Genomic DNA, 15,332 nt, shown 5'->3' with positions numbered 1-15,332 from the left:
TGTATTTTGTGTTTCTAATAGTACATGTTTACATGCTGTAATTTCCCCAAAAACTTTATTTTCCTTATACTGTCTGCCTGAATATACCTGTATTTACCCTTTGTCTGAAACGCTCCGTTTTAGTGCATTTCAACGGAATTGCAGTGGAATTGCAATGGAATTGCGTTGCTAGGCAACAGTTTGGGTCCATGTTTACTTCCTGTCAGCTTACATACACTGCAACAGGAAATAAACTGGGACACATTTAGAATATTTACATTTAAAACTGCATAATAAATCTAAATATTGTAGATTTGTGACATCACGGCTTGTTTCAAACACACAATTTCTGAATACGGGCTGTGTGTGTTTCTCCCTATATTGAGCGTTTTGATAGTTTAACAGTATCTATATAGCACTTAAACCTGCTTTATAATATAAAAGACATGCAAATCTCACGTTCACAATATGGGACCTTTAAGAATTTTCACCCGAGGTTAACTTATTTCTTTTCTCCCTGTATGTAAAATGTAGAAGATGTATTGTACTCTTGAACACCTTTCTGCTCTTTCCTTATGCGTATACATGGATGCAGGCTGTCTCTAACCTTTAATGTGTCCCTTTGTCTCTTGGTTGTAGAGGTGCAGGTTGGGACGTGCAGCCAGAGAAGCTGGACTTCAGCCATTTCCACAGGAAACACTTCAGAGGAACGCCAAAGCACCTGCCACACATTGACCGAGAAGGGTAAGATCTTAGGCTTTGAGTCTTAGGTCTTCATCAACAGTAGTTTGTTTGAGCTGGCGCTGCCCTGCTATGTCTCAGTATCGTTTTGGTCATCTCAGTTTTGTCATTAGGATCGTCTTCTATCACTAATTGAGCTCATTTGTCTGCCTATCATCCCTGATGGTTATTTCCTCTCTTTCAGGATGAACAAAAACAAGTTTGAGGAAGATGACGGCATAGACATGAATGACATCGAGAGGTTCCTGCCCCATCTGCGCTCTGTAAGTCACCGTTTTTGTTAAAGTAAATGCTTCAATCTAGATCGGTTTCTCACTCTGGTAATGCACAATGTCTTAATATACATGTTTTTGTTCGACACAAGCAACACATGGTTTTGTAAAACAGTTCTTCTGCATTGATGTGACGCAGTACAACCTTGCAATCTATTAGTTGTCAGAGAGTGACCTCTGTTGGCGTAAAGGAAAAATGACAGGTGTTTTTGAACAGAGCAGTGGTGCATACTAGTCAGGTTCATAGAAAAATCAACAGAATATGAAACATCAGTGCAGAAAATTAAGAAAAATCATCTTTTTTTTCAGTTGAAGAACAATGAATATGTGTAAAATCAGTCTATATATATTTATATTAATGATATCAATTAGATTGGTTGATTATAAATGAACATTTGGTGACGCCTGCTGGTCAGATGTTGAAGTGAGCTGTAACTGACATGATAAGTGCATCAAGATGTTACACTGACCCCTGGTGGTTACATGTATGTACAACATTTACACATTGAATCAGAATCAGTTTTAGTTGCCAAGTACATACATTCATACAAGGAATATGACTCCGGTTTTATGCATTTCTCTCAGTGTACTTACACAGAAATAGAAAAAATAAAAGCTTGTGACAAGGACAACAAAGCTGGACAGATAAAGATGAGGAAGAGACAGGACTGTTGTGTACACAGGTAGTGATAAAATAGTTTTGTATATAAATATATATATAAAGATCAACAATGACCAGCAATAAAATGAGAAATAAAATGTCTATGTAGAAGTCAAGTGTTCTGTGAGTTGTAGACAATGCAAACAGTGCAAAGAAATAAATACTGAATGTATATACATGGACTGGATGATTATGTTCAGTATGTACATGTAAAGATATCTGTATATACAGTGAGTAGGAATTATATATATAGAATGACACTCGGAAAACGCAGACCTCCGCCAAGGTGCATGACTTTAAAAACAGTTCACAGCTCACAGCTGGCGGTACCGTGAGGTGGTCGGCTTGTTATTAACACGGTGTGTTTCTGTGTAACGTATCGGCGGATGCCTCACTCATTCAGCAGCCTTGTTATGTCTGTGTAACGTTACACTACGTTGTCTCTCATCCCATCATCTACCGCTTTTTTCTTTCCCAACGCGGATGGACAGAAGCTCCCGCACACCGATGTCTCGCAACACACCCACACACGTATCTCTCTGCTCTCAGAAGTAGGCGGGGTCACGCGTCATCAACGCGTCATCAGTTACACTGCACATGTGTTATACCCCGTGGTCTTACATCCCTACCAATGACCATTACAGGTATCGTACGGTACCTTCGGTACTGTAGAAAAAGAGTACCGTCACTTTTTAAAAAAAATTGGCATCGACTTGGTACCGAAGTATCGGTTCTCGTGACATCCCTAATAAAGACTAAATGTGGATGTTTCACTAACCAGTTGTTGTCCCTGCTCAGCCTGCTGCATAGTGTAACATTAGACCGTTGTGTATTCAACAATACTGAACAAAATAATCCAAACAGGTAGAAGTACAATGCAAGAGGAGCTCGCTCACGTCGCAGCCAGTTAGGGCACAGTGTCTAGTTTCATTACAACAACAATTTCCTAATTTCATTATAAGGTATTTCTGAATATGATATGTCAGGCGTCAACAAAGTGGGGAAAAAAAATATGTGGAATGAATTTAGCAGCTGCCATTTCAGGGTATTACTCATTGTGTTTTCCAAGGTGATTTGTGATTAAGGGGGTGGCAGAGTTCACTCCAGGTCGCCGATGTCACCCTCCTCTCTTCCTTCCCTGCTCTCTGAGCCAAGACGTCTTCCATCGCTCATAGTGTTTGAGCTACAGTGTCTTCCTCTTTCCTTCCCCTCTTGGCTTTTGTGGCTGAGCTGCGTTGCGCCTCTCGCAGCGTTTCAGCCAAGATGCCTCTAGTTGCGCTACCGAGACGGCTTCCTCATTGTAAAGCTCCCGAGCCAAGATCGTCGCTTCCGTTCATTCAGTCAGGGCCAAAAAGAAAGATGGGGTCACTTGCGTTTGTCTGAGCTTGGGATCGGATATGTGTGGGCACTGAGACACAGCGAGGTCGGAGAAACAGAGCTGGGGACGTTTTCTCTGCGTCACATTCCTTTAGCTGTTTCTGACTTCAGCCATCCTCACACAGTCTCTCTTCCTTTTTTTTCTGGGTATCATGCCCCGGCATCTTTAAAGTTTATCCCAAAGCCCGGTCACTAATGCCCAGTGTTTTTCTCATTCTAATGAGGCCATTTCTTTCCCAAGACCACTGCGAGGCCACTTAAGTTTCCACTTTCCACTTCCAGGGCCAGTAGTTTTAGAGAGACCACACTGACTGTATCATAAAACACTGAAACCACAATCATTGTAACCTCCACTTGAATTGACTTGGGAGTCGTTTGCAATCAAGAGTAAGTTATTTTTTTGTGTCATGTCAGATGTCTAAATTGTTTAAAATCAAATTGATGAAAGGTTTTTATTATATGTGCACTTTGCCGCAGCGTTTTAATAGGAAAATATTGGCATTGGACTGGGAATCTGCATGGGAAATGACTCGGATCAGGACAAAAATCACATGCAAATCACACTTCAAACTAACATAGAATATTCCATGAAGTATATGATATATCTGGGGGTGTGTGAGAGAGAGATGTTGCGTCAGAATTTCAATAGTAACATGCTATTCAGTACAATAAAAGTGTTTGAGATTTTTTTAGTATGTCTGAAACCTTTGCATGAAACCAACAGTACGTGATTTGCAACGCTAGACATGACAGCGGCATAAATATCCTGCAATGCGGTAGTGACGACAAAGTTCATAACAGACGTTGACGGACACCTCTGCGACGCCAATAACGCTTCAATTTAAATGCAAGATTTCACTTTGCTAGGCGTGACATATTTTTTAAGTAAGTTCAGACTTTGATTGTCACACCGTCGTTTTGGTCATCTGAGGTTGGCACGGGTTACCATGGTTACCATACTTACCAACCCTCCCGTTTTTTCCTCTCTCGTGGTTTCCTCCCGGGGTCACAATTCTCCTGTATTTCTCCCGATTTATGACAATTTTTTCACACCACCAGTTTCTGGCAACTGTACAGTGTTTGTAAAGCCTATACTGCTTCTGCCCGGACGGCAGACTGGAGGAGAGCTGCTGGCAACAACGCGGGGCGGTTTGAGCTGCGCTCGCCGCACATCATAGCATCATAGCAAAGCCGCCGTGGCACTAGCCTTTGGAAATAACTGGTTTCAGGGCGCAGTGGTGCCGTTGTCGTGTTTTGTCTGAAAGGGGTGAGAGGAGAGGGAACTGGAGAGTACTAAGAGAAAGAAATGGGGGGCAGAAAATGAATGACTGAAAGAAAAAGGATGAGACAGCAAGTTCACGCCAGAGGTGCAAATTATTCAATTTTCTTTCCTTAGAATTATAAGTAGGCCTATTTAACAAAAAATGCTGTTGTAGTGTACTACCAGAATGCAGGAAACTACGTCTCTAAAAATAATAAAATGTCTGGGGACCCAGATGCCCTGCTTTGGTTTTGAAAATCCTCCCTATTTTGAGGTCTCAAGATTGGCAAGTATGATGGTTACACGTATCCAACCGGCAAGACGGTTCTCAGGAAGTGACGACGTCAGTTACAGCTCAGGGCGTCCGAAAAGATACATACTACTGTTTATTCACCCAAAAGTACGTTGAACGATAGCACACATATTGGGTATGTAGTGCATAGAATGTGATTTCAGACGAAGCCAGAGAATTTTAGTCGTAAAGTGTCAATAGTGTTATGTGGCAGGGCATTTTTATTTGTTGCTATTAGGGATGTCCATAATTAACCGTTTAACCGTTAACCAACATTAAGCATTTAACCGATTAACGCTATCGTTTAAAACGGTTAAAAGAAATGTTAATAATTAACTCAAAAGCTGAGCGGCTCAGAGGAGCGGCTCGTCTCTTTAAGGAGAAAAGCTGGTCCACCTTAACAGCCCGCCTTAAGAGGCGGAGCCGGAGTTGCAGGAAACAGGAAGTTGGCTCCGGTCTCTGGCTCGCTTGAGCGGAGCAGAGGAGTTGAAATTTCGTAGCATTTATTCACCCTCAAATAAAGTGTCCACACACTGCTACACCTACGATCACAGCTAGAACGCCACCAACAACCTCACACTCACCGCCAACACACACACACGGTCTGTTGGAAACTCACTAAAGTTACTCAGACTACGTGTGCAGCGGCGAGCACGAAGCCTCAATGCTAGAGCTGCTAACGTAGCACAAATACACACACGGTTTGTTGGACACTCGCTAAAGTTCCACCGGGCAGACACACAGCTGACAACCTGCTAAACTAAACTAAATGTGTGGTGCAGACTTTTACTGGGAAAATGGCTGCATGTCTGCGACACTACACGCAGCATCGTAGCTGCTAAGTTAACGCTCCGGACGGTGAACTGGGGACTCCCATCAACCAATATCTGTTGTACTCCTGTAGCTGGTACGAGGCACAAATCTTGTCGGTTAAAGGTTAATAATCGGTTAACGAGGGTGGGTTAAGAACATTTTTCAAAATGAGCATCCTTACTGAAAACAGAGCCATGAGGAGGTGCAGAAGTCTAGTTTTCTCTCAGAACACTTGAATTACAATATGCTGAAAGGTTATTATGGAATTTTTGTCCAATGATGCCAAAAATATACTGCCTACTGCCACTTTAAAAAATTTCAAAATGAGCATCCCTAGTTGCTATTGAAACACATGACTGGCTGTCATGTCTCACCTTGCTCGTGGCAGGTGCCGGAATATAACACAGTACATTTCCTTAAGTACTATACTTAAGTACAGATTTGAGGTACTTAATTTCTTCATTTTTGTTTCCAATTGATGCTACTTTAGTCCTCTCTATGTCTGCCCTCCTCTTAGGTGATAAATCTGTTGTTTTGGTCTCAGTCGACTAAGATTTCCTTTAGTCGTTTTTTATGCTTTTTTTCATGCTGAATGACTAATTTCTAAGAGACTTCACTCTGGTAAACACAACATTTAAAGTGGTGCTTTTGTGTGATTCTTTGCGGAGAAACTCAGTTTTACAGATCTATTGATTAAATCTATTTTTATTTTATTCCACTACATTTATCTGTCAGTTATATACTCAGTAGTTACTTTACAGATTAGTATTTTAAATGACAAAATATATGAAAAATTGCTGAAACCATCCCTCGAGTAACTTGATTACTAAAAATCATTGATTCTTTGTTTAATCCCCCCCATCCATCCAGAATGTAATATGGCACTTAAATGCACTAAATGGGTTTAGTTTTGACAAATATTATTGTTTGCAATTTAAGCAATAAAAATATAGATTTTTCTACAAAGGAAACCAATTAGTTGTTAATTTTTAGAGACACGTCTTATTTTCCCTTTTGTATATTTACAAATGCTCCTTAATAAAGCAAAAATATTAAGATTAATTGATGGAATAATCGGTAGAATGCTCGATTACTAAAATAATTGATAACTACATCTGTAGTTTCAGATGTCTATGAGTTGTTAGCCGTACCGCCAAAGAAACATTTCCCCCTCTCAAATAAATATATACAATCAACTAAAGTGAGATGTTTGAGGCCTAAAGAGGTTAAATGATCCAATATCTCACAAAAAAACATTAGAAAATTAAAAAGATTAGTGAATAAATAATATATTTGTGTATCAGAACTTTGTTGTTTTACTTTTGCTACCACATACATCATCTCAAGGGCCCTCAGATGTATCTTGTGACCACCGAACTAAACTACCCAACTGTATATAAAGTAGTTAAAACTAGATCCAGACTAAAATAGCAAAATCCTTTTTACACATTGATGAATCAGTATTAACAATCTAATAATGTAATATATCCTAATATATCAGTCACAGGACATTTTACTGCAGAACAAGAACTTTTAATTTTCAATAGAATGTATGTAACGGAGTATTTAACATGGTTTTATTGATACTTGTAAACCATCTAAGTACTACTTCCACCACCGGCTCGTGGTCAAAGCTTTACTTGTGTGCATTGTGGATGTTTACTGTTTAGTAGATAAAGAACAACACCACGTCTCTTTTCCCCAGACGCTACCTCCTCCAGTTACCGTAGGCAGGGCTTCATCATCCAAAGTCCCCGTCTACGTTCCACACTTCCCGCCAACACTCACCTCCCCTTTTCCAGGAGTCGGAATAGACTTACAAATAGCCCTGGGATGTGGAAAACATCTCGTTTGTGTGTGTGGGCGTGTGAGCAGCTCTGTGAGAAAAGGGCTTCCTCCTCCTGCCCCTCAGATTCTGCTGCACCTCTACCGGCCTCTCTGGAATGTCAAACCTGCTCATACAATAACGCCGCCTTCGCGCTCCAGCGTCAGGGCGTAATGACGGAGGCATTCAGAGGTCAGAGAGCGAGTATTTATCCGTGGATTCATGCCAAGGTGGCGCATGGATTCTGAATAACATCAAACATAAACACCAAGAGTGCACAATTTTATTAAATAATAATAACAATGATGTTTATTGATGTACCACTCTGTAAAAAACAATGTTACAAATGACTTTACTCAAAACAAACAATTAATACAAAGATGCAGTAATAGGTTAAAATAAAATAATAAAAAAACAGTAAATATAAAACATATAGAATTTAATCTAGATTGAAAAAACTAATTATTAAAAAATGTTGATAGGCCAATGCAGGTCATTCCAAAGCAAAAGCATGACTAATTGTAATTTAATTTATTTTGCCTGTTTCTAACAAGTTGAAGTTTAAACACTGTGAAATTGTTTACCCATTTGTGTAAAATAATTGATAACTACATCTGTAGTTTCAGATGTCAATGAGTTGTTAGCCGTTCCACCAAAGAGACATCTCCCCCTCTCAAATAAATAATCAACTAAAGTGAGATGTTTGAGGCCTAAAGAGGTTAAATGATCCAATATCTCACAAAAAACATTAGAAAATTAAAAAGATTAGTGAATAAATAATATATTTGTGTATCAGAACTTTGTTGTTGTGACGGCAAAAGCCCGGTTGGTCACCTTTGTTGACAAGTTTGGATTTTGGAACTGTTAGTAAGGCCCTGCCAGAGGATCTCAAGCATCGATCAGGCTCATAGGGAGTCAGCAAATATCCGATATAGGCAGGACCCAGACCATTCAAGGCTTTAAAAACAAGCAGTAAAATCTTAAAATCAATTCTAAAACTCACAGGTAACCAGTGAAGGGCAGCAAGGATCGGTGTGATGTGGTCACTTCTCTTGGTACGAGTTAAAAGCCTGGCAGCAGCGGTTTATATTAACTGTAGTCTTTGGATGTTCCGCCTGCTGATACCAGACTAATATATATATATATATATATATATATATATATATATATATATATATATATATAGACTAAGGATGCAATTTAAGATTATTTTCATTATTGATTTATTTGCCAGTTTTTCTCAATTAATCGATTCATTGTTTAGTCTTTTAAACATCATGAAATTGTGAAAAATGCCCATCAGGATTTCCAAAAAGTTAACATAATCAAAACGTTTTGCCTGACCAAAAGTCCTAAATATACAGTATTTATTTTTAGTGCTATAGAGAAAAGCAGAAAGTCCTTAGCTTGGAGAAGCTGGAACCAGAAAATGTTTTTTAAATTTTAGTGATTTTTTTCCCGTTTTCCCCTGGAGACGGGAGATTTCTATATCCCCCTCACCTTTCCCTCCCTCATGATACATACTGTACAGCAGCGTGGACACTGGATCTCACTCTCATGGTGGTTGGCATCATCAACATGATCATGTCAGCATGATCCTCGCTGTTGTGACAGCCACAGCTCATGTGTGTGGGTATATACAGTATGTACCTGGAATAATATCAGCAAACGTCTGCTTATCTGCAAATCCACAGCTTTCTGTGTGAGTGAGTATGTGTTAAAGGTGATGCACACACATCTTTCTGGACCCATTTTGAACATATGCCTCTCACCTGTGGGGGGGTTTTCTCATCTGGAATAGAGTGGATACTTCTGTTTCTGTACAACTGGTATGACTGTTGTGACCTGATGTTCTTTCCCATGAGGTAATTTATTGGCTGCCAAGATCACGTCGGCTCAGTGTTACCGGGAGTCCAAGCAGTATCCACGAGGGACGGCCTCGGCTCGGTTATAGCTGAGAGCGATGTTCTTAATGTTATACAGCATATGGTGTGTTAAAGGAATAGATCGACTTTTTGGGAAATACGCTTTCTTGCCAAGAGTTGGATGGAGATATGGATACCACCCTCATATCTGTGTACTAAATATGATCTTCAGCCAGCGTGTTAGCTCAGCTTAGCATAAAGACTAGAAGCAGGGAGAAACAGCTAGCCTGGCTCTGTCCATAGCTTTTACATTTTGTTTTTTTGTATGGATGAAACCAACAAGATATAACAGGTTAATAAGTGAGCTTTAAAACTGCTGGTAGGTGGAGTTTTTTAAGCTACAGAGTGGTTTCCCCCTGCTTCAAGTCTTAGTGCTAAGCTAAACTAAGCTAGACATAGCTTGAGTTTACAGTAGCTTCATATTTACCGTACAGACGTGAGAGTGACATCCATCATCTCATCTTAACTCTCAGCAAGAAAGCAAAAAAGCGTATTTCCCAAAATGTTAAACTATTCCTTTAAAGGGACGGCTTGTAAGAATCAGAAATGTCTTGTTAACAGCGACACCTGTTGCTGTTAAGTCAACAAAAGTCAGCGTCCTGTCGCTCGCGCTTGTGCTCGCTCTACATAGACATGAACGAGCATCGCTCAACACAGTGAGGCGACACACGTCAGCTAAAACCACAATATCACTCTATATTTCAGCTGCTTGGCAGTAATGTTAGCTGACCAGACGAAGGTCTCTCCATGAATCAATGCTGATCCTAGTGTTGGCTTTTCCTGCCTCAGCCTCCCTCCGTCGGGAGGCTGAGGCGGAGGGAACAGAGGATCTCTGAGTTTTGGTCGGAGACGATAACGTTTCTCGCCGCGGAGCCCCGTCACTTCATAAGAAACGGGAAACCTCTGTTGGTCTGGAGGAGCTGCAGCAGTTATTTCTGCACAAACGTCCACTGTACATTTACTAGATATTCTCAGAGCTACTAACTCTTCTGCAGTGTGTAGTGTGCGTGCATGCACATGAGAGTGGAGCGAAAGAGCAAGTGAGAACGAGTGCGGTGTGTGAGTGAAGGCAAGCAGGCAGAGGAGCAGCGTACAGCAGAGACTCCGGTCCTGGAGACCAAAGCTACGGTCTCCCCCGCGTCCTCTGACCGCGGCCAACACTGTTCAACAGACGGGCTTCACTAGATACAACTTTGCGGTTTTGGTGCTTCGTGTAGTTTGTGTTGGAGTCTGAGTCTGAACAACGTAGTCACACGCGAGCGTGCATGGGACACCGACCCGCAATGATTTATACGTGTAAGAAGTTACAAACGGTCCCTTTAAAACACGGCCATAGTAAACCATTTTTTCAGTGATGCAATTTGTAGCAGGAAGTACAGTATATACCATACATTTATAATTTTGCTTCATTTCAAAATGATTCACAACAAAGAACTGTTTTGCTTCCACGCTGTCGGTGATAAACTTCACAATATCTTTTAAAAATAGAGGGCACCGGAGGAGGAACAGGGGGTTGGGGTTAGACCCAGCAGAGACGGAGAAACCGGCTAGTCATTTGGGAGACATCCGGTCTCTGGTCCATGAACAAAGCCGTCCAGCAGGGGAACAAAGCAGGAGCTGTGATATCACAGACTGGTTGGCCCCTCCGTCTGGAAGTGTACGTGCCTCAGAGCAGGACTCCAGTTGAGAAGGGACATTGGGGGAGGTGAGGGGGGCGGGTTGGGCTTTTTGGGCGGTCTGTCTGTCAGCTGTCAGTTTGTCTTGAGACCTGCATTCCACTCATAGTATTTCACACATTTACTGCTCCTGTTGTGTTTCTGCTCACCTCAAACACACTCGTTTGTCCTCCGCACGTCTCCTCTATCATCTTTTTACCTCGTCTCCCTTTTTGGTTCTTCCTATTTGCTGTTTCCTTTTTCCTATTCTCTTCTGACCGCCATCATTACGCTCCGTCCTTCACTCCTCCCCCCTCCATCCTTCAAACGTCGGTGGGCAGCCGAACAATATCCAGGGGGTCATGGTGACCGGCAGCCCCCTCCCTGTGGTCTCTTCCTGCTATTGTTCCCGGTCCTACTGCTGCTTGGCTCCCTACACTCTATTAACTGCACACATACTGGCTTAATCACCGCTGGACACTGTTCTGCCTCCATCATGGGGAGAAACACTTGGGAGACTTGAGAACATGCATGAAAGCAGGATACCTTTGGGGAAATTCTAATTAATTCCACAGAGGTATTCAATGACGGCACGCGAGTGACTTGATCTGGTAAATGATCACATCTGGATGAAAATAAATATGTACGCACAACAAGATTAAGCAAATTTATTCTATTAAAATTGCTTAATAATGAAATGTGCATTGTAAAACAGTCGATGATGGGGAAATACCAAGGCCAGAAAGGAGGATAACTTGATTTCATGCCCCTTTTTTTCTTCCCCCTCCCCTCTTTGAACTGATTTATATACTTGGCATATTACTGCTGTGCTAAATCCCAAGAAACAAGGTAACCTCCAGCCTCTGCCATAATTAAATTCATTTTCTATCCCCTAGTATGTGTTCATGATAGGTTGAGTGCTGCCCACGGTGTCAATTTATGGTGATAATATAGTAGTAAAATCAGCTTGTTTTACTGTGCGGAGCAGACAAAATGTCCTCACAAGAATAGGGGGTCGTTAAATAGTCTGAATTCAAACACGCACACAAAGCATCAGGTTTGATCCTGCCGAGAAGATGAGGTGACTGTCAATGTAACGTAACACAGCGAGCACATATGATTGAAGTCTTTTTTTTTTTTGGTGGAGGGTTATAACGGAGCTGTGAGCACGTGAAACCGGCTGCAGCAGTGGCTGTCACATGATTATATTTCTATAGGGTGCTACAGGTTATTTTCCTCTTTTTCTCTGACACTTTGATCCCACAATGGCTCCATCTCCTCCTGTAGCCAGACCCCCCGAGTTCTTTGATGTTGCCTGTCTATCTGTCTGTGCTCGGCTGTGGCCCCGGCCTCAGATCACTTATTAAATGAGACACGGATGTCAGGACCTCACATCTTTCCCTCTTATCACCGATCACCCACCATACCTGACTGTGGCAGCTTTAAAACTCTTCCTTTGGCACGGCTGGCAGGCATCAGCTGCAGAGTAAGTAACTACATGAAAGGCCTAAAAGTAGGGATCACGAAACATGGAGCAAATCTTTAACTACAGGGATTTTGACAGAGAAACAATTCTAAATCCTAAATGTTAACTTGGTTTCTGACACGAGAGAGCTAGACACATCATGGCGGTAGTGTGTCAGTGCCAATATCGAACAATGTAGCACTTCCTGTCGCTTGATTCTCATCGTAATCCACATTTTTTTCATCAATTATTGTTGAATATCATGAATAAAAAGAAAATGATCACTAAAAATTAAGGGTGGGAATTACCAGAGGACCCAATGTATATATAATATAATATTGTAATGCAATATAATCATGATACTTGAGTCACGATACGATCTTTAGATATTTTGCTGAGTATTGTGATAAGATATATTGTGATTTATTACCTTTTTTTTCAACTGCAAATGTCAAAATCTGTTTTATCTAATAAGATCCAGTTTTCATTCACATATCTTAAGGTGACACCTTTGAAAATGGCCATGCCAGGTTTGTTTTTTAGCATTATCTAGCGTTCTTCCCAACAAGCTAACATGATAAGGTTGGTACCAATGGATTCCTTACTTTCATATGATAACAGTATTTTTAATCTAGCTTTAAGACCGAGCCCGCTACAACATCTGAAAGACAGAATAGCTGATTGTTAAGAGGTATATAGTTTATGTAATAAAAGATCGATATTTGACATTTGTGTATCGATACAATATTGCCGCGCAAAATATCGTGATACTACGCTGAATCAACCCCCTACCAAAAATATAGAAACTAGGGCTGTCAAAGTTAATGTGATAATAACGCATTAATTTGAATTCCTTTTAACGCCACTAATTTCTTTAACGCAGTAATGCAACTTGTGATTTTTAGGTTGTAGCGGGCTCCGTTTCAAAATGTTTGGCGAGGAAAAACTGGCATGGCCATTTTCAAAGGGATCCCTTGACCTCTGACCTCAAGATATGTGAATGTAAATGGGTTCTATGGGTACCCACGAGTCTCCCCTTTACAGACATGCCCACTTTATGATAATCACATGCAGTTTGAGGCAAGTCATAGTCAAGTCAGCACACTGACACACTGACAGCTGTTGTTGCCTGTTGGGCTGCAGTTTGCCATGTTATGATTTGAGCATATTTTATGATTTGCACACTCCCATGTTGATAAGAGTATTAAATACTTGACAAAACTCCCTTTTAAGGTCCATTTTGAACAGATAAAAAATGTGCGATTAATTTGCAATTAATGGCGATTAACTATGGACAATCTTGTGATTATTTGCAATTAAATATTTTAATTGATCGAGAGCCTTAATATAAGCATATTTTATTACAGCCTCCATATGCTTATAAAATGTCACTTTTAAATTCAACACAGTTCAGATTTGAGTCGTTTTTGTGCACAAAATCAGAGAGTGTAACTTTAAGGTAAATAACACTGTAGCACACTGCATGGTGGCGATATTTACTAAAAAATACTGCACTCAAAATTACAGCAAAAAATCATTTGTAGCACACTGATTTCCCAATGTATTGGATATATCTTTCACAAATATAGACAATGATAAGATAGTCGGTTGTACAGTTTAAGGAATTGAAAATGTTTTCACTTGGTGCAGCTTTAAATTGCCTTTTTAAAAAACACTTGTAGTTCATGTTGGTTATAGAGCTACAGCAACTAATCGATTAGTTGTCAACTAATGTAAATTAATCGCCAACTATTTTGATAATCGGTTTGAGTACATTTTCTTTTAAGAAAAAAAAGTTAAAATTCTCTGATTCCAGCTTCTTAAATGTGAATATTTTCTGGTTTCTTTCTTCCTCTATGACAGAAAGTTGCGTTTTGGACAAAACAAAACATTTGAGGACGTCATCTTGGGTGTTTGTGGGAAAACACTGATCGACATTTTTCACCATTTTCTGATATTTTATAACCAAACAATTAATCAATTAATCAAGAAAATAATCGTTAGTTGCAGCTCTAGTTAGTTATATGTGGCTGTGTCTAATAATAAATGAAAGCCATTTTATGACAGTTACAAAATTCCAACTCACCAACAGAATAACTAAAGCTAATTTTCATATGAACAGAAAATTGATAAACAAATCTGCATAAATGCCCCGTTATTCATTCATACATTGGTAAGTGGGCAAAAATGTCCAAATTGTTTCAGCCTCCCTCTCGGTATTTTACGTGCTCGCTATCTTGTATTTACAGTCTCTCTTGTTTCCATACTTGCTCTCTCTCTCTCCTCTGCTCTCAACAACCTGTCCTGTAATGCCACCCCTGGGGCAGTTTTAAATTTATTGCTTTTGGCCGAGGGCCCTCGCAGCATAAATAAGCTGAGAGAAACAATGGACGGACTGAATGAGCATCATACCAGGATTGTTGCACACTGGAAGGAGCAGGAAGACGTGCACTTCACTTTCTATGCTATTGCAGAGAAAGTTTCTATAATCGTTATTCTCCGTTTCTATTCTTCACATTTCCATCCCCGTTCGCTTTTTTCATTTCCTTACTTTCCTTCCTCGTTACTTATACCCCTTTCACGCTAAAGCAACGGCATTGTTATGAATGGATCGACCCAGGTCAGTGACCCTGCTGGCAAAACCCTCGGAAAAATAAAAAAAAAACTTCTTTTAGATACTACCACGGGTAAATCGTTACTTTCAAAGAAGGTATGTTGTTTGTTGGGAGCTCCGTGGCTCCGTGGAGTGGTTGTAAAAAAGGACACACCCTCTCCGTCAGCATCCCAGGTAACCTCTCCCAGTGACCTGTGATTTTCCCTGGAATGCTCCGCAGTGTGTCAACTTCCTCTCAAGGCAGACGCGCACACCCAAGCACGTAACACAATGCACACATAAAACACACACCCTGATCAGGGTTGTAAAAATTAAACTTGACAGTAAACCCCTTGTTGGTTGTCAGGTGAGCTGTGCCACTGAGTGACAACTGAGACTTGATGCTCGTGCTTTATAATAACTTAATGTTCCACCTGTTTGCAAAACAGACACATAAATAAATAGAAGGGGTG

At 40.6% G+C, this 15,332-nt stretch overlaps 1 protein-coding gene across 1 annotated transcript in view; it reads left to right on the top strand.

Moving 5' to 3' along the window:
• The window catches only part of ctif (CBP80/20-dependent translation initiation factor), a 79,101-nt gene that overhangs the window by 28,375 nt on the left and 35,394 nt on the right, over positions 1-15,332 (top strand). The window contains 2 exon segments of the mRNA XM_037752605.1: positions 619-723; positions 905-983. Of these exon segments, the coding sequence (XP_037608533.1) occupies positions 619-723; positions 905-983 (184 nt within the window).

This window comes from Sebastes umbrosus, chromosome 19 (genome assembly GCF_015220745.1).
Source record: "Sebastes umbrosus isolate fSebUmb1 chromosome 19, fSebUmb1.pri, whole genome shotgun sequence".
NCBI lineage: Eukaryota > Metazoa > Chordata > Actinopteri > Perciformes > Sebastidae > Sebastes > Sebastes umbrosus.
This window is presented reverse-complemented; position numbering and strand designations above follow the sequence as displayed.